The 23,447-nt window shown below is 34.7% G+C and overlaps 1 protein-coding gene across 2 annotated transcripts in view; it reads left to right on the plus strand.

Moving 5' to 3' along the window:
* Nucleotides 1-2,316: 2,316 nt before the first annotated feature.
* Nucleotides 2,317-23,447, plus strand: part of LOC136025996 (ELAV-like protein 2) — a 53,114-nt gene continuing 31,983 nt past the window's right edge. The window contains exons 1-3 of one of the 2 annotated variants that reach the window (XM_065702138.1): nucleotides 2,318-2,370; nucleotides 11,589-11,801; nucleotides 21,045-21,220. In XM_065702138.1, the coding sequence (XP_065558210.1) occupies nucleotides 11,628-11,801; nucleotides 21,045-21,220 (350 nt within the window). In that variant the 5' untranslated portion in view covers nucleotides 2,318-2,370; nucleotides 11,589-11,627. Of the gene's footprint in view, nucleotides 2,371-11,588; nucleotides 11,802-21,044; nucleotides 21,221-23,447 lie in introns of both variants that reach the window. The other variant, XM_065702139.1, reaches the window with a different exon arrangement.

Raw genomic sequence — 23,447 nt, forward strand, 5'->3', positions numbered from 1 at the left:
CCGCACATAAATTATTAAAATGAAATTTGTATATTAATTTTTTTTTGGCTAAACGGCTTTCTCTTAGTTTTGATCAGATGATTTTGAGAAATAAGGGGTGGGGAAGGAGGCCTAGTTGCCCTCCAATTTTTTGGTTACTTAAAAAGGCAACTAGAACCTTTAATTTTTAACAAACGTTTTTATTAGTAAAAAATATACATAACTTGAGAATTAACTTACATAACAAACTTTTATACTCTTATATTTTTTTTATTATCTATATGAGGGGGTTCGTCCCCTTATTAATACCTGACCTTTTATACTAAATCTTAAGTTTTGTCCCAATTCTTTAAGAATGACCCCTGAATCAGAAAGGCTGTGGAATAAATAGTTGAAATTACCACCACTACTACTATATCATCTACAAATAATATACATGAAAGCCTGAACCAATCCAAAGATACAAATGAGGCTCCATTATTTTTTCATAAAACTGTCTAAATCATTAACAAACAAGGAGAAAAGCTTTGGGGATAAAGTACATCCTTGTTTAACACCCAAATGAGACATAACTAGTCTAGAAAATTTCCCCATCACCTTTACAACAAACTTCACCCTCCTATACATAGCTGCAATTATTGCTACAAAACAAGACGGCAAGCCTATTTCTAACAGGCTTTCAATTAACAACCTCCTATTTACTGAATCAAAAGCACTTCTCAGGCCTAAAAAGATACAAATAGCCAACCATTTTTCCATCTCAATATTTCCAAAGTAAAAATATGGTCAATAGTGCTGAATGTCAATCTGAATCCCACTTGTACTGGACTCAGTATTTCCTCTTTATCTAACCAATCTCTTAGCCTAAATTCCAAAACCTTATTTGCACATTAGGGGAAGGGGAGTGGGGGGTGCATTATATCAAATACCTAACCTAACCATCTCTATATATAAATATTAATTTAAATGTAATTGCATCATAGTTTGTTTCACAAAAGAACCTAACTTTACTTATTGAGTGTGTTCTGAATAACACACAAGTACTAACAACCATATTGATGCATAGCTTAGATTTTTTGTTATGCATTGATGTATACAATTCTTCTCAATTCCTATTTTGATAGCAATACATGAGGGTTTGAGTTTCCCATTATTTTGCATAATTGCATAGCCTACTAGTTTTGACCCTATTTTCTAATGTAGCAAGAAGTTAGGCCTACTTAAAAAAGAAAAAAAATTATATGCTGACCAATGGTCAGCATTGCACAGTGAGTGATATCCTGATTCAATGTCTGTAGCTGGGAGTGTTACAAAACATTGATTCTTCATTTGAATTCATTTGAGTGCAAAAAACATTTGATTCTTCTTAAGTTTTTCCTCTAAATTTCTCCAGGTAGGCTAATCATTATAGCTAGGTGTACTGTGGCTAAGCTTATAGAGTCACACCATTGACCCTTATCCCAACCAAAATAACAGCAACACCAGGCCTTAAACTCCTAAGCTTAGGTTTTCAAGCCTGGAGTAGCCTACAAGAAGCTTTGCTAGGAGGGCTCAAATGTATCTATAAATTAATATTAAAAAGTTGTTACAGGCTACCAATAAACTGCAAAGTTTTTTGAAGCACTTCAATGAATTACAGGATTCAATCTAGCCAAGGCTAGCTCAAGTAATTATCATTGAATGTTTTAAATCAGCTTCCAGAGTAACACAGTGTTTCTTTCTGTCAAGTGGGATTGAACTAAGCTTTCTTTGAACTATATACATTTTTTTCTGGACAATTAGACCTATTACTCACTCTAGGCTATGCCACCTCAACAAAACAATTTACCACTGACTTTGGATAGGCTAGCAACTGTCCAAAGATTACAGGAATTTAATTAGACACTTCCTAAAGCAAGACCTGAAGACTTCACCCCAACAAACTATTCAACCAGGCTTCTCTAGATATGCCTAGATCACATTAATGCTTGAACTTTACCAATGAATTTTTTTTTAAAAATCATTTTAAGGTCAAAATAAGATTGTTTACCATCACTGGTTCTTTGAACAATTGCAGTTCCATTCTCTTCCCTGCATAAAGGCTCATGGTCTTCAAACTTTTGTGTTAGCCACTAGCCTATAAAAGTTTTATATATTATTCTGGTGATGATAATGATGTTAAGTTACTTAACTAAAGATGCTCGTTAACTATCTTTAGTAAAAGTTACTGAAAAAGTTACTTGAAGTAACTTTTCTGTCGTTCCAGCTGCTAAATAGCATCAGCTGGAACGGAAAAAGTTACTTTTAGTAACTTTTCCGTAACTTTTAGTTACTTTTTGTCGCAGCTGGAACACGCTCTTGGTAAGCATAATTTTCTGAATGGCCAGAGTATTACGGTATAACCCACACAAAGTGAATATTTAACATATATTTATAATGCATTATGTGATAGGGAGAGTAATAGTACATTATAAATTGTTCAAACCCAATTTTGAGCTTTATGATAATAGGCCACCACTCGATGGACTGGTAGGCTACATGATATAAGATCTGTTACTGCTACTATTTTTAGATTGAAGACAGGTCATGCCAAAACCCATTCAGGTTTCCAGAAATAAGGGAGAGTTAGCTCTCTTTACTGTGATATGTGTAATGAGTAAGATGATGTTAGACATAGGCTATCCTAAAGAACTGCAAGAAATTGATGTACAAAGAAATGTATTTAGAAGTTTAATTTTAAAGTATTTTGGTACATTTAAAATGAGATTAATCCTAGGTCATGCAAAGTCCCCTAAGTGGGCCCATTGAAAAGCTATATCCTTATTGGCTAAGTAGCCTTTAGAAACATTGTAATCTGCATAATACTCTATAATTTGTATGTGCTTATTGTATTTATGGATGATTTATTTGTTTATTTTTTCTTCTTTTATTTAAGCTGTGTTTTAAAATTTCATAAAATTCTAGACATGTTATGTGACAATACCAGGATGCTATATGTGTAATAATGTCAGTGATTTGAGTAAGAACATTCTGTACAACATCTTAGTACAACCCCATGATATTTTAACTGTTGTTGTGGCTTGTGCCAAATTTATACATATGTGTGATATTCAAAGTGAAGTGGCTATAATTAGAACCCAAGATTTGGTAGAGGATTATACATATATGAGCAGTTGTCTGACTCAAGTGTCAACTGAAAAACAGCAAGAAGCATAATTTGAGAAATATAGTACCTGGTACATATATGCTTATCATTTGAAAGTTCATTGACTACAGGTCTCTTAAATTTCTCCTATGAAATACATATAATTTTTGCTGGGACCAAAGACTATCAAAATTCTGGACTTTAAAAACATGTATCTCAGTGTTTTATTCATGGTAAAGTTCTAGTTTAGCTACTTTTTATATCTTGGAAAGGGGTTAGGTCAGGTTAGGTTATATTATTATTTTCAAGGATCCTAAATAGGCTTAGAATTGAATTTGCAAGAAAAGTGATTATTTCAATTCAGATAGAGCACAAGAAATGGTGTCTAGCAGGTATGTTTACATTATTCATAAGTCAATAATATGAACAGCAAAATATTTGCCAAAAAAGAAACTAATAACTGAAAATTAAGGTAAAATGTCATATTGTCAAAATTTTAATAGGTAAGGACCTGTTGAGCAGGCAAATTTCTAAGACTTAGAAATTGGAACAGGGTTAACATGGAAGCTAGGTAATACTTTCCCAGAATATCTTTTCAGCCCTGGAATCATTACTGAAATTTTCATTTTATTAACCTAACCCCTTGCCAAGATAGAAAGTAGCTAAACTATAATTTCACCTTACTTGTGGTATTGGTGAAATTAGAATAGTCACATGATTTAACTAGGAAGAAAGATATTACATCATTTGATGCTTTTTTTTGCTCTGTCCAAATTTATTAATCTCTTCTTGGTCAAATTCCATTTTCCCCTTATTAGGGCCCACAAAAGCAGCTTATTACCTTGTCTATGGTCTTTAGGGTAAGTATCTAGATTATGGGCTATTGAGAAGGAAACATGTTAAGAAAACAATTCTTACTTCAGAATATGAAGACTAATTAGGCTATACTAGTAAGTTCTGCTATACCTTACCCCCCTCAGCCCCTCCTAATATGCAAATATGTACCCTAGATTATTTATTTTAGATATATTCCACTACTTGTCACTCAAGTCTTTCTGGCTCTTGTTTCATAACAGTTGATTTAATTTATGGGCACAAGAGGTGAAACAAGAGACATGCATTGGCATAAACCATGGGAAATATATAATTAGGGATATATATTTGCACATAAAGGGAGAGGGGGAACAATGGTCAGAATATATCAGCTTTAATTATTGTACATATTATGAAGTAAGAATTGTCATCTTAATATGTTTCTATCTCAATAGCCCCTAATCTAGACCTTTATTGTTTTAGACTATGATGTAAAATAGAAAAAGCTGATTAAAGCTAATCATATACAAAAAATAGCTTTTAAACAACTATATGATGTTTAGTGCCCTATTAGCAACCAAGAAAAAAAAAGAAGATGCATCAGTGCTTGTTCAAGGTTGGGGCTGTAAGTCTCCTATATAGGGTTTTAAACAACAGTAATTTCAATGGTGTACTGTTTCTCTTGCTGTGAGGCCTTTTTCAACTGGTTTCATGCTTTTTCAAAAGTTTCTGCAAATTTGTTTCCAAAATAACATGGAATGTGCCCCAGAAGCAATTATTTTATTTGGAAAGATCATACAGAAGCCATCGAATGATGATTCACTTTTTTCATAGTGAAGGGTTGCTGGTTTGATTCTTGGTGATGGCTATTATTTGGTTTTGGACAAGGGTTGGTAATGTCTCCTTGTAAGAAAAGCAAAAAGTACACCCAAATGGTTGCCTAGATAAATCTAGAGGAAACACAAAAACAATATGCATTGGGTGGTTTGCCTTCAACCTCACACAATACTCCCAGCCAAGGTAAGAGCATCAGAACTAGTGCTAGGCAGATATTGTTGGTCCATGTGTGAAAGTTTGTGTTTTGTTGTTTCCATGATTATAACAGGGGGTTATTACCCAATATGGGGCTACCAATATTTTAATATGTTTGAAAAGGTACTAGATAATCTTTCCAAAAATGTCTTTTGTTTTTACTTTAAGCCCTTGCCACAGTCTTTTGCACAGTCATTGCAGAGTCATTGCACAGTCTTGATTTTGGTTGTTGTTATATTCGTTTTTTTGTCTTAATACCATTTTTTAGTTTGCTTATTTGTCTATTTAGTTATTTTGTTTTTTGTTTCTACTCTACAATTTTGAGCAGTAAGTGAAAAAAGGTTATATATAAAAAAAAGGTCCATAGACAAGATTTTTTGCACTGTCAACATAAAACACATTTTTACTTTTTTATACAAACAACAGGGTGTTTATATCAGCTTAGAAATTTCTTTCTAACAACCAATATCAGTTTTATTCAACCCTAAAAGAGAGGGTGAAACATTTATAGTAGAAAGAAGCATTCATCTCTGACCAAAGATTGGCTATTATTAGCATTGTGATAATTCATAGTTATGTACTATAGTATGTAGAAATGGTCATAGTTATATATAAATTTAGAATGTATACTTGCTTTACTGCAGAAAATTCAAATTTGAGGATGCAATAAGTTGTTCCTGGAGACAGACTAGACCATAAGAATTAAACAACCTTGCCAATAGCAAAATCCTTATTTTGTTATTCTTGATATTAAATTGAATAGTTGGCAAAGATATGCAAATAGTAAGAAGTTGCAGTTGTACTTAATTTGGTCTTTAATAACTAGAAATGAAAGAGTATAAGAAGTTTTTAACTCAAGCTATATTAGCTGTTTAGCATCCTTGACATTGTAGAATCTGTCAAGTATCATAATATCTACACTGATAGGTATGCCCTACTCAACAACAAAGAATTGATTTGAAACCATTTCTACTGTAGTCCCTGAGATTAAATTAAAAATCTAAATACATTCTAAGACCACACTGGCTATACATAATAATGAAACAAAGAAAAGAAAGGATATGGTAAATGAAAAATAAAATCAGATAGGTGAGAAAAACAAGGATTTTATCAGCCAGTAGCAAACTATGAAAAAAAAACGCAAGTATTTTGACAAGGACTACTGCCAAGTTGTCCTCAGTGCTCACAATCAAAACCAGCCAGATTAAATGAAAGACAAATCACCAATTGTATTGGACAAATATTCTTTGCTTAGCAATATATTTTGCCTGCCTGCAACCTCGATTTTTGTTAGATATGCAGACAGGTTGTCTTATATTAGACTGGGAGAAAATATTGATTGAACCTTTAGTATTAAATTATTTTAAATAGGGCTCAAGGAAATATCTCCTGTATCTCTTTATAGCAAAATTTCTATATATACATATATATATTTTAAAACTCAATTGCCTCTCTAAAAGATTGCAGTAGGCCATTGACAGTAGATATTAAAATTGCCTCTTCAATAAGAAGTAAATGATCTGGCTTTACATAAGTATGGAGGGCCAAAGAAGAATTAAAGTTGTCATCTTTATTTTCAAACCTCTAGGACTTGTCTATTGAAGTTTTGTGCTCATGCAATTATTCCCCCAGTTGTTGACCTACCAATGGGTTCTACCAATGTAAAATTTCCCATTTGAACACAGGACTCTGTAAGCACCACTATCTAGTATAGAGTTGGTTTTATGCCTTCCCAAGTTGAAAGAATGTTCAACTTTTTGTTCTGTTTTGAAAGGAACAGAGAGATTATGTTTTTTAAAAAATTCTAAGTTTTTAGCTGAGTTATGACATGTATGGTATCATGGCAAAAGTTTTGTTTTCAATTACTGGAGTAACTGAATCAAGGAATGAAAATATCCACAATATTTTCAATAAGGTTGATTGGGTAGCTATTGCAGGATAGAATATCTTTGACATAATTTAATTCAGGTTTTACATGATTACATGAACAGATTTTTAGAACTTGGTCAACTAAAGAGATTATTACTCCTCTTTTTACTAAAGGAGGGTTATTTGACAAGAAATGTAGATAACAATCATTATGGGTTGGCTTTCTTCTTCTAGAAAATTCAAGGCTAGGAGTATTTTTTTATAATTAGAACAACCAAGAAAGGGAGCTTTCCTGACTCTTCCAGTTCTATTGTGAATTGAAGATTTGAATCAAGTGTTCAAATGTGCCAAAACATCTTTTAGAGAGTCCTGTCCATGTTCCCAAACAGACAAAATATCACCAATAAAACAAAACCAGAGAGAGTGTTTCAAGGGGAAAGCATTCAAAGTAGGAGGGGAAAGCATTCAAAGCAGGAGGGAAGTGTTTCAAGGGGAAAGCATTCAAGATTCAAAGCAGATTGTTCAATGAAATCCCTGTAAAATTTGCTAGATAGGGAGACAAAACTGTGTCCATCAGTAGACCTGTAACCTGAATTTTTTATTTTTTTTGCTGAACTTAAAGTACAAAGAGAACTTGTTGCAAAGATAAAACAAGTGTTATTGTTGTGTCAATTTCCAAGGATTTATAATTTAACCACGCAGAATTTTCCTCTTAAGCCCTGTTCACCTTTATGGACATTACATGTAGTGTACATGGAAACTTTGTCAGAACTAGACAAGATAGTATTTTCTGTTATACTTCGATTTTTTAACTCGTCAACAAGATCTACATATTTTTATAAAGAAGATTTCTATGTGCTTAAAAGAGGCTTGAAAACAATGGCTAAGAGCTTTCCTACATTTTTGGCTGGGGAACTATAACATGCTGCAATAGGACATGAAAGAATATCTATCTTCTGAATTTTAAGTAGACCAAAAAATTTAGGGTTTTTAATTAATGTTTTTTAATTAATGCTGAGAAATCTATCTTTTCTCCCATGAAAAATTCCCTCCCCCTGCGAAAAACTCCTCCATGGAAAGGTTCTACCATGCAAATACCCCCACCAGGAAGTCCTTCCCCCCGAAAATATCTTTATACTTCTCAATAGCCAGTACTATATGTAAGCAATGGACAAAGTTCATAATTTACAGCCCTTCCTTCTGGGGCTGTGGGGGCTAAGTCATCCTTAAACACATACTTATTAGATCTTTCAACCATGCTGAAGAAAATGGCTATCTCAAAATTTTGATTAGGCAATTTTGGTCAAAAAAGAGGGGTGGGAGAGGGTAGCTGCCATGCAATATGTTTGGTCACTTAAAAAGGGCACTAGAACTTTAGATTGTCAATCAATTGAACCTACTCCCAAACTTCTAGAATCACTGGTTCAATACAATCACCCCTGGGGAAAACAAATAAACTAACACCCATGATGTTTTGCAAAAAAATAAAAATTCCACATTTTAATTTACAGGAGCATGTAATCTATGCAGTAGGGTTCTCTGATATTCTGAATCTCATGGTGTGATTTTAAATTAAGGTCACTTGATTTCTTAGGAGTGTTCCACCCCTTTTTCAAAAATTAGGTAAATTTTTTCAGGCTTGTAACTTTTTGATGAGTATGTTATGCTTCATGAATTCTATATATTTTGAATAAGCATCACAATTTGATTCTTTTGATGTAGCTATTACTATTAAGACTGTTTCTTATAGTTTTGGTCACTATTGAGCTGCACTGCTCCTTACTTACGGTTCATTACCCTGAAATATTTGATAGCTGGTTGACAAAAATCTAGTGAATGCTTCTTTCTGCTATAAATGTTTCATGGACTCTTTTAGGGGAGGATAGATGTGTTTTTGGCTGTTATAAAAAGATTTTTAAGCTGATATAAACATCTCGTTATGTGTATCAAAAATGCAAAATATGTTTACCTTGACAGTTCATACATCTTATTTATGGACCATCAAACAATAAATAACATCTTTTTTTTACTTATTGATTTAAATTGTAAACTACAATGAAAAAAAACTCTGGGAAAATAGCAGAATTACAAGAATGGTAGTAAGACAAGATACTAACACAGAAGAACATGAAAATCAAGACTGTGCAATGATCTGATAAGACTGTGGTAAGGCCTTAAAGTGAAAAATGGCAAATATCTTTGGAAAGCTTATCTAATAGCTTCTCAAATTATGTAAATATTATTAACTCCATATTGGGTAATAATTCCCTTGTTACAATAATGACAAGAACAAAACTAAACTTTCATATATGAACCAATGAGGTCTGTATAGTTCTGGTGCTTATGCTTTGCCCTTGGCTGGGAGTGCTGTGTGGTTGGGAGCAAATCACCCATTGCTTCCTGTGTTTTCTCCTAAGCTTCTCTAGGTATCCATTTGAAGTTGGGTGGACTTAGTCTTGTCTTACAGGTAAACACTGCTCACCCTCGCCCTGAACCAAACAACAGCCATCACAGAGATTTGAACCAGGGACTCTTCATTTATGAGTCTGTTATTCTAAAAGATCACCAACAGAAATAAAAGAAAATTTACTGCAGTAGAATATTAATCATAGATGAACAATTCATCAACCACTAGCAAAGGCGGAACTGCATTAAACAGAACAGCATGGTCACAAAAACTGAATATAATTTAGCTAAAGCATCCCAACTATGCTCTCTATAATATGCAATCATATAACCAATATCTGCTTTTAACTCAGTTTCTATATCTTCAGCCTTAAATTCTCTTAAATTGCATTTTGAAGCAATCTAAGGATTGCTCCTTGTAGAGCTCCAGAGTTGACGATTTGAGCTGTATTCAGGATTCTTTAGTGACCAGGTGCACTTTGCTGATCCATAGCTTCCCAGTTGAGTTTACACTCACTGGAGGACCACTCAGTATCCAGTCTTCTTCTGAAGATGTCCACAGACTCAGCAGCAATGGTTTCTTCAGAGAGTTTATTCCAACTGTTGATGATTCTTGAGGAAAACAATTGAGTGCAGACTCTGGACAGGGTAGGCTCCTTAACAAGTTTCAATTGATGACCATTAATTAAAACTTGTTATGGACCAATTTCAGTTAGGACCAACAGTAGTAAATAAATTCCATCCTTAAAATGATAGTTTAAAGCATAGAAATTGAAGAGCAAATATTAAATCCTAGTCCATGAAATACAAAGCACAGGGGATGCTCTGCTCATCAAAAACCAAAGAGTACAAACACTGGTTTCTTGCAATTGGTTTAGGGGTTCTCAGTACAATTTCGAAGTTAGAGAAACATCATAGAAAACTCTAGGTATAACTTATGTGGCTTTATCCCCTCACCACTATCCTAACTGATTTTTTATTGATTATGTTATGATGTCTTGTTTTTTTCCTTTGCCATTATTCACAATTGTGTTATTTGGACTATAAATCAGTAAATTAATTGGTTATTACTGCTACAAGAGGAAAGATCTTACTCCATATAATTCAGACTGATGGTGAGATGTAGCTAGATAATAGCTACCAAATGCTTTATATTGCAGAAGAGGACAAAGAAATAGGAATTTTGTCCCCAATGGACCTACCAACTTAAAGTTAACTAGCATACTCAAACTGCCAAGATTTTCCCATGCTATTCTGGGTCTGCTTCAGACAGACTCGATTTTGACTTTTTGAAAATAAAAATTGCTGATTAATTTAAAGTTACAGTGAAATTTCAACTTTAACTCTGTTCCACATTAATTGTATCAAACTTCAAATTTTATTTGAGATTATCTACTTTTTTAGTGAAATCACCAGATGCTGCACTTTAAGTGGTGTTAGTAGTTTTTAGTACCTATCTTGTTGTGTGAAACTGCTGAAAACCGAATCCTTACAAGTTTCCTATTCTCTTCAGAGTAGGGATCAGATTAGCCAGTTTGGTTTTTGGATGTTTGAAGAGAGTGTGTGTTTTTTGCCTAAAAGCAAGCTACTATATTTCATTTTAGATATTGCAAAGAGCTAGTAGGTTTCATCAAAAGTAACCTATTTTACATGTAGTTTGGTAAGTTTACTCTTTTTTATCTCATGGCTTGCACACAAAATTGGAAGTCTGAGGAAAAGTTTGTCTTTTTTTGGAGAGGAGGGGAATTTGAGATTATGGGGGAATGTGACAAACTGTCTTTCATCTGGCCCCCATAAGAGGACTGAAGCATGTTGTTTGACAAATTCTTTAGCGACTATCTATCTAATTTAGCGACACCTATTCAAGTCAACTAACCAATACCTGTTGAATTAGCACTCTAATCCCAACAAAACAAGGGGATTTTCAAAAAATGTCCAGATTTCGTTGTAACATCCATATTCTTGCACACAAAGGAATATACTTTTTAAGGTTGGCCTAAAGGATTCTCCCGCCCCTCTCAAAGAACTTGTGTCCTGAAAGTGCCCTCACTTTTATTTTGACCCATATAGAAAAATTATAATATCATTCCTTCCCATCCTTTCTATAGGACTCAGACCTGTATGCACCTATACTTCAGGGCTACAGCTTAGTTACATTACCCACTATGTCAACTGCTTAAGGCCTGTTTTAGATATTTTAGTTTAGTTTGGTTTTATTATTATTTTACTAGGATAATAGTTCCCATAGTTTGTCATATATGAAATAAATGAAGAATTTCCTACAGTTCTAGCATATTATTTGATTATTTTATTTCTTGCCAAATCCATTTTTATATTATTTGATTTTGTTATTATGCTCATCCAGGCAACTTTTGTTATTTAAAAGAAGATCTGAAGTTTATTCATGATGGCCACTTATGATGGAAATTCAACAACTACCCAAAACACTGAAGATCCCAATGGAAAAACTAATCTCATTATCAACTATTTACCTCAAAGCTTTACAGATGCTGATTTGCAAAGAATTTTTTCAACTATTGGTAATATTACTAATGCAAAAGTGATGAGAGATAGAAAGGTTAGCAGAATTATTGTTATTGCAGTTGTTATTTTTATTTAATCGTATTATTAATATTTTTCTTCCCTCTGTTACTAACCAAATTAAAGGCTTTTAAGATGGTCAATTATCTCGGTTTGATTTATGTCACTACTGATTTGGAAGGGAAAGGAGAAAAAGATAAAACTATTGTTCACAATCCTGAATCAAAGCAGGAAGGGATCTCAAATTACTCTTAAAGATAGCCAACACTTTTTCCAAACACTTTTTTTAGGGATGATTCAATGGTGGTCCTTCAAGGACCTTTTACGTCCTCCTAGGCTAAAGATGTTTATAATTTTATTTCTTCCAAGCTAGAGCTGTGGATTTATCTCACTTCTTTAACCCTTTCTTAGCAAAGGCTCTGTAGCTGCAGCCCTAGGTGCTGCATAAGCGTAAATTGCGCTTTATTCTTGTTTTTAATTTTTGTAATATATAATCAAATCCTGCCAGGAAATGTTTGTTTCTTTTCTTTACTTATTGGACGATCGATAATGGAAATCTTAAGGTATTGTAGTCTCTTCTTGGTTCTTTTTTGGATTCTTCTTGAGTTGTTGTAGTTTCCTTTGTTTTGTAACAGCTTTTTCCATTTGTTTTTGGTGATGTCATAGTTCCTTAGTATAGCAAACTGTTTTTCAGAATCAGCAAGAGAATGGAAGGATAAAAGGCTGAAAGAGAAACAATCATAAAGAATACTTTAGTATGACCAGTAATTGTCTTTTATTTGCTCAGAAGTTTTTTAGTTTCGTTTCACCAAAGTTTTCATTTAGCAAAGGTAATGTATTTAGCAAGGGTAATATAAAAGGTAATGTAGCAAGAGAATGGAACGATAAAAGGCTGAAAGAGAAACAATCATAAAGAATACTTTAGCATGACCAGTAATTGTCTTTTATTTACTCAGAAGTTTTTTAGTTTCGTTTAACCAAAGTTTTCATTTAGCAATGGTTATGTATTTAGCAAAGGTAATGAAGAGAATGGAAGGATAAAAGGCTGAAAGAGAAACAATCATAAAGAAAACTTTAGTATGACCAGTAATTGTCTTTTATTTACTCAGAAGTTTTTTAGTTTCGTTTCACCAAAGTTTTCATTTAGCAAAGGTAATGAAACTTGTCTTCTTAATGGTAGCTTCGGGTAGCAAAGGCAAATTTTAGATGCAGCTTTTCTGGAAGTACTTTGGATTGAAATCAGAAGGGTAGATCCCCTGTTTCAAGTTATATCAGGTTATTTGGCCTGCCGAAGGTTGTTACTGTTGATTATATGGTTATTTGTTTCACCTATTTACTATTTTCTAGAAAGTTTCTTTTTTTGTCAGAAAAGATAATTGATATAAAAGAATAAATAAAAACAACAGGTATTTAAATACACTTAAAAATAGCACAGGACTAAATGAGTTATATAACAACTAATACAAATCGCACATCGTAATCAGCACCACAAACATTGCAATTAAACAAATCCAAAAAGAGGCCATAATAAGTTATTCAATCATGTATTTATGCCACCCTCCCCCCCCAAAAATAACAGAAACCAAAATTCATGCTTACTAAAAAGGATTTCTTTAATTTCTTTCTTAAACAAAGAAATGTCACTGTTATTTCTAATACTCTGATCATGGTGATTTTAATTTCTACCCCCACCCCCCATGAAACACAAAAAATGTCGACCAGATCGAAACAATCAAAAGAGCATTAATCTCTCCAGAAGATCGAGTTCCATGATCATGGATCCCAAACTTACTAAACTGTCAATATCTGAAAAATATATACCATGTTGTTGTCTAAAAATAAACAAAAGTTTATATAACTCCCGTAGTCCAGGAGCTGGCAGTATCCTTATTCGCTCGTCTACATTTTCTACTGAATCCCGGGGTTGTAGGCCAACCAACAATCGAACAGCGTTATTTGGAAGAACTTGTACAGGCCAGACAATATAAGCAAATGTACCAAGTTAAACGCTACTACAATCCGTACCTGCCGGTATTTAGTTACCCTTCAATTGTATGGAATAAGTGAGTGGGTCCCAACACTTCTCCTGTTCCTGGACGGACTTGATCCATCGCTTAAATGTGTACTTACTGACGAATTGGCGTGCTATATGGACCATGATTATTGACTGCGCATCACATTAATTTTTTAGAGAATATATTATATATATGACTAGTTCTATTTATCAGTATCCGGTGCTGAACTTTTACAACGGTCAATTGCCAAGGATAAAGACACTGTCATAAAGGTTCTAAATCAATTTTTTGGCAAAAGATGCAATTAAGCAGGCAATTGAAACCAAGTTGCACTAAAGGTTGACATACTTGAGAGGAGAAGAGGATCATATCCAGCGTCATCCTTTTTGTTGGACATTTTTGTACTGCTATGTGGCCTCAAAGAAAAGGAAGATTTGCTGATGTTTGCAATACTTGATCAATCGGACGTCCCTTCTTTTCAAACGGACCCCCCTACAATAGTGGCCTCACGCCTGAACGAATGCGTTCGGATGCTTAATTTTGTAGTCGAAAAACAAGAAAACATGTGCAGAGTTCATGCCCAGTTATGTGGCCATTGACGCCAGCTCACCCATCCCCCTCTAATCCTGTGGCACTTTCAAATATTCTTGACAATATTAATGTGCAAAACCTTACAAATAAGTGTGATTTTCTGAAGCAGCTTGGCCATGCTGACAAGATGAAACATATTGTTAGTCCTTCAAATGGACTGGTAGTCGGCATCATATGTTTGATGAAGACTCTGCACTGGCGATAGTGGCTGCAATACCTAATAGTATGAAAATTCGGGCTAAGATTATAATTACCGAGTGCGTAGATATTATAAAAATGAACAGTAATTTCGATGTTTCTCGAATCCCCATGCTCGTTGAAAGTGTTATTTCTGCTACACGCTTCGGGAATTCAAAAGCTGTGTAGCTGAAGTTTAAAACAAATGATAACCTTGATCATGCATTGAAGTTCGGAGTGGTGTTTGTCGAATATTGTTTGTTCCATGTCACTCGACCAATCGAAAAATTCAAGCAGTGTCTCAACTGCCAAGGATTCGGACATTTCGCTCGGGAGTGTTCAAACCCGACCAAGTGTAGTAGATGTGCGGGTGATCATAGTAATAAGGATAGTGCATGCCAAGCAAACATAAAATGTGCAAACTGGGGAAAAACCCACTGAAGTAACAGATTGATTTGTGTAGAAATGAAAAAGCACCTTTCCGCTCAAGGCCAAAGAAACAATGTTACAGCAGCCTTAGGGCGCTAAAAATTTATGTCAGTATTTTATTAGAAAATAAATGATGCCCACGAAAAACTAGAAATTATTGAAAATTTGTGTAATACTTTTGATATTGTGTGTTTTGCTGAGCATCTTTTAAGTTAAAATAATGTGTCATTGTTAGAGCGTTCGTCTTATTCTCAGTTTCTCCTCAGTTCGGCAAACATTACAACTGGCAGTCCTTCGAGTGGTTTAGCTATTGCAATAAGTAAAAAAGTTTGCCACTTCTTTGTTAGATCCGTCTGACATTATATTGCTGTTGAGCTAGGATGTTTTGTATTATTGTGTATTAATATGCCGACTTATCACCGTACCCATACTTCTGATTAGAAGTTTGCATCAGTTTGTGCGTCACCATCAAAGATTCTCCATAAAATTCAAGCTACCAACACGTGTATTGTTATCTGTGGTGATTTCAAGACGAATCTGAACGACCCTTGACTGTTGCTTACACATATGTTTTTGTCGTTACTTCCGCTTGGCATGTCTGTCCTACCTAAATGTAAACCATTCTTCTATGTTCATAACCTGGGTCAACAATCAAACCTCGACTTTGTCCTGTCTGATCATCCAGAACTTCAATCTACCACTGTAACCGTTTCAGATGACGTTCTATCTGGCGAGTATTTACACATCAAGTTCAATGTTTACATGTCCCCTTCGCAGAATAAAATAAGACCCTGTTGGTTTACAAAAGTATCATGGGATCACATAGATGTATTGTCCTTTCAGTGCACGCTTGATTCTTTGCTGATGAAAATTAACATCCCTTTCCACCCTCTGTGTACTTCACTGAAAGGAACCCACTGGACCTTGATTGCTTTCTAGCCGAGTTGACATATTCTCTTAAGGCCGCCTCTTTTGTGTCCGTACCTTCGACAAGGGTCAAAATAGGGATACAGAAACATGGTTGGAAAGAAGGTGGTGAATTGCAAGATTCCAAGCACCGTCGTAAGTTTTGGTTTCGGATTTGGGCCGACTGTGATCGTCCTCGCTCGTTTGTTATTTTTTCAGTTCTTAAGTCAACCAAACAAATTTGGTAAAACCCCAGGATACAATGGGGTGCAAACTGAGCACTTCCTATACTCGACCCCGCTTCTTATACAATATTTGTCACTATTATTTCAGGCTTGTATTTCTCAGCAATATATTCCAGCTGTTCTTCGGGAAGGTCTTGTTACTTGCGTCTTAAAGAAGTTTATTTCCAAGAAGTAAACACAAAGTGTAACCATGGGGATAACCAGTTTGGATTTTGCGACGGCTTGGGTGTGCAAAATGGACACGCAACTTTTTTTGGTTATTTTAGACCGCTAAAGGATGTTGAAAAAGAACATGTATGTGTTTACAATCGACATGTTAAAGGCGTTTGATTGACATGTTAAAGGCGTATTTCCTTAAGCCCCATTTAAAATAATTTAATACTAACGGTTCAATCAATATTTTCTCCCGGTCTAATATAAGACAACCTATTTGCATATCTAACAAAAATCGAGGTTGCAGGCAGGCAAAATATATTGCTAAGCAAAGAATATTTGTCCAATACAATTGGTGATTTGTCTTTCATTTAATCTGGCTGGTTTTGATTGTGAGCACTGAGGACAACTTGGCAGTAGTCCTTGTCAAAATACTTGCGGTTTTTTTTTCATAGTTTGCTACTGGCTGATAAAATCCTTGTTTTTCTCACCTATCTGATTTTATTTTTCATTTATCATATCCTTTCTTTTCTTTGTTTCATTATTATGTATAGCCAGTGTGGTCATAGAATGTATTTAGATTTTTAATTTAATCTCAGGGACTACAGTAGAAATGGTTTCAAAGCAATTCTTTGTTGTTGAGTAGGGCATACCTATATTATGATACTTGACAGATTCTACAATGTCAAGGATGCTAAACAGCTTATATAGCTTGAGTTGAAAACTTCTTATACTCTTTCATTTCTAGTTATTAAAGACCAAATTAAGTACAACTGCAACTTCTTAATATTTGCATATCTATCCCAACTATTCAATTTAATATCAAGAATAACAAAATAAGGATTTTGCTATTGACAAGGTTGTTTAATTCTTATGATCTGGTCTGTCTCCAGGAACAACTTATTGCATCCTCAAATTTGAATTTTCTGCAGTAAAGCAAATATACATTCTAAAATTATATATAACTATGACCATTTTACGTACTATAGTACATAACTACGAATTATCACAATGCTAATAATAGCCAATCTTTGGTCAGAGGTGAATGCTTCTTTCTTATTGTGTATTATTGTGTATTAATATGCCGACTTATCACCGTACCCATACTTCTGATAAGAAGTTTGCATCAGTTTGTGCGTCACCATCAAAGATTCTCCATAAAATTCAAGCTACCAACACGTGTATTGTTATCTGTGGTGATTTCAAGACGAATCTGAACGACCCTTCACTGTTGCTTACACATATGTTTTTTTCGTCACTTCCGCTTGGCATGTCTGTCCTACCTAAATGTAAACCATTCTTCTATGTTCATAACCTGGGTCAACTTCAAACCTCGATTTTGTCCTGTCTGATCATCCAGAACTTCAATCGACCACTGTAACCGTTTCAGATGACGTTCTATCTGGCGAATATTTACACATCAAGTTCAATTGATTTGTTTTATTCTGCGAATTCCCCTTCGCAGAATAAAACAAGACCCTGTTGGTTTACAAAAGTATCATGGGATCACATAGATGTATTGTCCTTTCAGTGCACGCTTGATTCTTTGCTGATGAAAATTAACATCCCTTTCCATCCTCTGTGTACTTCACTGAAAGGGAACCCACTGGACCTTGATTGCTTTCTAGCTGAGTTGACATATTCTCTTAAGGTCACCTCTTTTGTGTCCGTACCTTCGACAAGAGTCAAAATAGGGATACAGAAACATGGTTGGAAAGAAGGCGGGGAATCGCAAGATTTCAAGCACCATCGTAAGTTTTGGTTTTGGATTTGGGCCGACTGTGATCGTCCTCGCTCGTTTGTTATTTTTTTCAGTTCTTAAGTCAACCAAACGTGAGTTCTGAAAAGCTGTCTGCCGTTGGAAAAATAGACATGTTCAAACGGCAATATGTGAGATAAAAACAACCCCCAACAGCTTTGGAAGAGAGCTTCAAAGCTGAGATCTAACCCTATCGATATCGCTTCGTAGGAAAACATTTTTCTTCGCTTTTTTCCGATGATCCTCCTTCGGTTGAAGCTACCGATTAAAATGTCTTTCTACACCGTATGTCAAAACGTGACCATCGGAGCAACTTTGTCGTTGTTACATTTTCAGCTGTCCAGACTCAAATTCGTCTAATAAACTTGGTAAAACCCCAGGTTACAATGGGGTGCAAACTGAGCACTTCCTATACTCGACCCCACTTCATATACAATATTTGTCACTATTATTTCAGGCTTGTATTTCTCAGCAATATATTCCAGCTGTTGTTCGAGAAGGTCTTGTTACTTGCGTCTTACAGATGTTTATTTCCAAGAAGTAAACACAAAGTGTAACCATGGGGATAACCAGTTTGGATTTTGCGAAGGCTTGGGTGTGCAAAATGGACACGCAACTTTTTTTGGTTACTTTAGACCGCTACAGGATGTTGAAAAAGAACATGTATGAGTTTACAATCGACATGTTAAAGGCGTTTGATTCCATTATCCATTTACATGCAATTTTTTCTCTATTGAGAAGTGGAATGATCCCTTTTCTCTGCCGTCTTATGGAATTGATATAGTAATGCTTCCATAAGGATTTGCTTAGCCAGCTAAGCAAATCCATCACTGTTCGGAAAGGTGTGAACCAAGGCTCTGTGCTTAGTCTAATTCTTTTCAATAATGCCATCAGAACCATTGCTAAAAATGTTCCTCCATTTCTAATTGAGCCCCATATTGATGAGAGCCACCTTTGTTACGCAGACAATATCCTTCTATTATCAGATGATCTCCAGGTTCTCCAAAACACAGTTTATACAGTTTGATCTGGTTGCAGTGAGATTGGGCTTCAAGTCGCCTCCTATAAAACTGAGCTTCTCATCTAAGGTTCGTCTCAACAACCTTCTTTTACTATCAACGTGGGCCCAGAAACTATCTTCATCGTCCTCTCTGAATTATTTAGGTTTGGATAATATGTTAAAAATGCTAAAACACTTTATCTCGGCGGTTGATAGAAAAGCTTAGAAAACCGTACTGGCATCTTGCTCGAACTAAGGTCAGATTCACAAAATAACCCTGGGCAGACTTTACAACGCTTTTTTTGCACCGCGTGTCTTCTTCTTGGTCCGTTTCTGGAGTTTTTCACAATATCCGAGCCGAAGAAAATAGATTTTTATTCTTCCGTTTTTGCAAATATCTTCTGCAATTGCCGCTCTGGACTCGTAACTGGTGCATTTTGAGTAGATATGGCGTTTTTGATATTTCCTCAAAAATGGAACAGCTTGTGGATAGGTTTCACAAACGTCGAGAAAATGTTGTCGACTTTCCACTTAATTGTGTTGCGTAAGTAGCTGAGATGTTGTTTGTTTCTTGTGACCTTTTTCTTGTTTATTGTTTCTATTTTTATTTTATTTTTATACTCGTCTAAGTGCATTTTATGTATGTAAAGAGGATTTAAATAAATGATCATCGTTGTTATTATTTATACGGTATACATGGATGGACATGGGAAAAATAAAGGTGGGGTAGTACATGTGTAGGGGGAAAATGCTTAAGTTTTATCAATATACCAAGGGTAATATCCTGATTTAAGTGTGTCCAGAAGCTCTATTTTACATTCTTATTTTTTAATATTTACATTAACGGAAAAGTTTTCCGTTTCATGCCTTAAGGATTCTTGGTAAAACAAAAAATCGTATATATCTGCAGCGTTTCGTGGTGTTGACTTGTCACAGTTCGTGGGGGATATCCTATTTGCTATATGCAAACATACATGCGCACAGGTATGACCCAAGGAGAAAATGATCAAACTTTTTTCCTGGGGCTAAAGTTGCGGGTAGAAACACGATAAAAGGACGCTTTTTAGCCGAAATTTTCATGTCCCTTTGCATACTGGAAGTATCAATTAATATATGAAAATAAACAACAAATCATACGTTAGCAATTTACGCTAGTGGGCAATTTTGCGCTAAAATATCTATAAAATTTGTTTATATTAAACTGTAAGCTAATCTTAGGATTCCAACATTATTACATCCAATTTGAGCCCCTACATCTAGGGTTGCATTTTAAAGGGGTTTTTAAAATAAGACTATCAACTTCACTCATTCATAAATGATTCAGGAGGGTTTCAATTTCGGGAAAAATTTCGAGACAGACTTTCAAGGATAAACAACTAAGATTGAAACCTTTAATTTGGGATTATGATTGTGTAGATCATTAAGTATTTTGCAAGGCTGATTTACAATTCCATTTTAAGTGGAATAACTTTCCGGTAAAAAATGGAACCAACCAACAAGATCAAATTTAAACTTGTTTGGTTCTCTATTACTATGAAAGGCAATTGAATATTTGTATGAAGCTTCTGCAACTTTGGAAATATCTGGACCATGCTTTAGCAGGACATAGGCGTACTGGAAAATATTGAGTGTCTTAAATATTGGGATATTGGCTTGTCATTCTTAGGTCTCATGTACCCATTGAATTGTATAAAACACATATTTTCCCTGTAATCTTGGGGTTTCCAAATTTAGGCCTCGTTCCCCCCTCCCAAGTACAAGTACAGCCTTAGGAATGAACATTTGTTAAAATGAAAATGAATTTCTTTTGCTCCTTTTAACGCTGAATATTCCATAGAAACGGGAAATATTCTTTGAAGGAGAAGATTTGTTAAGAATGATGAAGCAAACAACAATCCTTGTTTATCCACATGAACATCAAATATGGATATAGCTAATTAGAATGTGTCCTGAAAAATAGAAGAATCTTGGTAATAGTTAACTCTCATTTGAATTTCCTTTTCAGACCGGCTTGAGCTATGGCTTTGGTTTTGTAAATTATGTTGATCCTGAGAACGCCAAACGAGCAATCGAAGGTCTTAATGGATTGGAAGTCCAGGGGAAACGAATCAAAGTCTCCTATGCCCGCCCTGCTGGTCAAGATAGAAAGGACACCAACCTCTATGTTACTCATCTACCCCGGTAAGAATGATATTAGTAATGTCTGTGCAACTTTGCATCTGATTAATCTTATTTTTCTTTCATTTTTATTACAATTCGATGAAAATATTTTCAAAAAGCAGTTTTTCGAAGAAAATTAAAAGGTACGTTCAGACTTAAAACGAGCAGTAATTAATTTCTGTATTAAGTCAACCTTAAATTGAACACAAATGAACTTATGGAGCCTTAGAACGAGAAGGTATTAAAATAGAAAATAAATAAAAAAAAAAAAACCGGAACTACCGCAATGGATAGTGTAACGGTTTTTTCGAGCCTTCTAAAGGAAAGAGTGTTATTTGCACTTTACAGAAAACGATACATGGATTTCGAACAGTGATTTTATTTATTGGAAAATGAAAAAAAAAAACACAAACAAAACAAAACATCAAATTAGTAACCAACTTTCAGAGGCGACGCTATAGAGCTTGTTTTGAGATAGTCATTTTGTTGAAAATGCTTTTAAGATTATATAACGAAAACTCCTTGGTCGACCCCCTCCCTGGGCAGGCGTTTTACGCTATTCCTGTGGGGCAAACATGGTTCTTATAGAAGGGATGCTCGTATAAACTTTTTAGAGGGCTCATTTGATTGGAAATTGAAAATTTTAGTTCACAATTTAAGAGTAAAAAAGATCCTAGGGCAACTAGCCCCCTCCCCCCTGTTTTCCCCGAATCTATCCGATAAAAATTTTGAGATAGCTATTTTGTTAAAAATAGTTCAAACATCAGATAATAAAAACTTCGGGGTTGAAACAACCCTCAGAGCCTGGGGGAGGCGTTGAAGTTTTGCCCTGGGGGCATATATGGTTCTTTAGAAGGAATACTCGTATAAGCTACAGATAGGGCTCATTTGATTGGAAGTTGAAAGTACTGATTCACTTTTAAAGATTCAAAAGATAGCAAAGTGTAACTAGCCGCCCCCCTGCCTCAACTCCTTTTTTTCCCAAACCCACCCGATAAGATTTGAGGTAGTGATTTTGTTAATAATAGTTCAAAATCAGATAATAAAAACTTCAGGGTCGATACAAACCCGCAGAGCTCGAGGGCAAGTGTTTTAAGTTATGCCCAAGGGGAATATAAGGTTTTTAGGTCAGGGGAGATCGTATAAACTTCAGAGGTGGTTCATTCGATTGGAAATTGCAAGTTTTGTTACCTTTTTATGAATAAAAATTGATTGGAGGGCATCTACCCCCCCCCTCTTACACACACACGCACACCAGCTTTTCCCCAACTGCATCCTGTCAAAATTTTGACAGTTTGTTGAATAATAAACTAATATAAATGAATACATATGCCTTAAAACGAGTAAAACCTAAATTAATATGCAAATTAAGCTTAAAACGAACCAAATTTTTTGCTATTGAAGCATAAATGAGATCCAAAAGGAACAGAAATTGAATAAAGAATCATAGCAAAGAGACATATAATAGGTACTAATATACATGAGTAAATAAATCTTAAAACGAATGAAACTTGAATTGAATATGCAAATCAAGCCTGATACAGACGAAAATCTCTACAAATAAGAGTCTGAATTTTGCCTCATTCTCTCATTGTAAAAGTCTAAAACCTACTGCGTGATCGGTGTTTTACTGAAAACGAATTATATTACAAATATTTTCTTTTATACTTATTATAAATTTGCCTTGAAATGTAGGGTTTTCTGGACCATCGTTCGAAAAGATACGGACGGGTTTTCGCATCCGTTTCCGTAATGTTTAAAGGTACCATATAATATGCCCGCCATTATACAGATCACCAGCATATTGAAGTTTTTTCTTGATTCATACATTGATTACTTGAAGCCCCGTAATAAAGATTATTCCAATTAATGGTTGTCAGAAGAATCTTTGTTCACCAGTGTTTATTTTGTAATTGTTTAAATGTAGGAAACTAAATTTCAAACATAAAATTTGTACTGGTACTGGTCGGTTATTGGAAACGTATTCATGAATTGTGCTTAGGTTACATCGCAGAAAACTGATTTCATAGCTACAAAAGCAGCTGATGGATTATACAATGCATTGGACTTAGACAGAATGCACTCAAACTCAAAGCAACCAGAAATGATTTTTAAAGAATAAATGAAACCCAAAACGAACAGAAATCAAATAAACAATCATAGCAAAATAACATACAACAGATAATGATATAAATGAACAAATAAATCTCGAAACTAGTAAACCTGAAGTTGAATATGCAAATCAGGC

This window comes from Artemia franciscana, chromosome 4, assembly GCF_032884065.1.
Source record: "Artemia franciscana chromosome 4, ASM3288406v1, whole genome shotgun sequence".
Lineage (NCBI taxonomy): Eukaryota > Metazoa > Arthropoda > Branchiopoda > Anostraca > Artemiidae > Artemia > Artemia franciscana.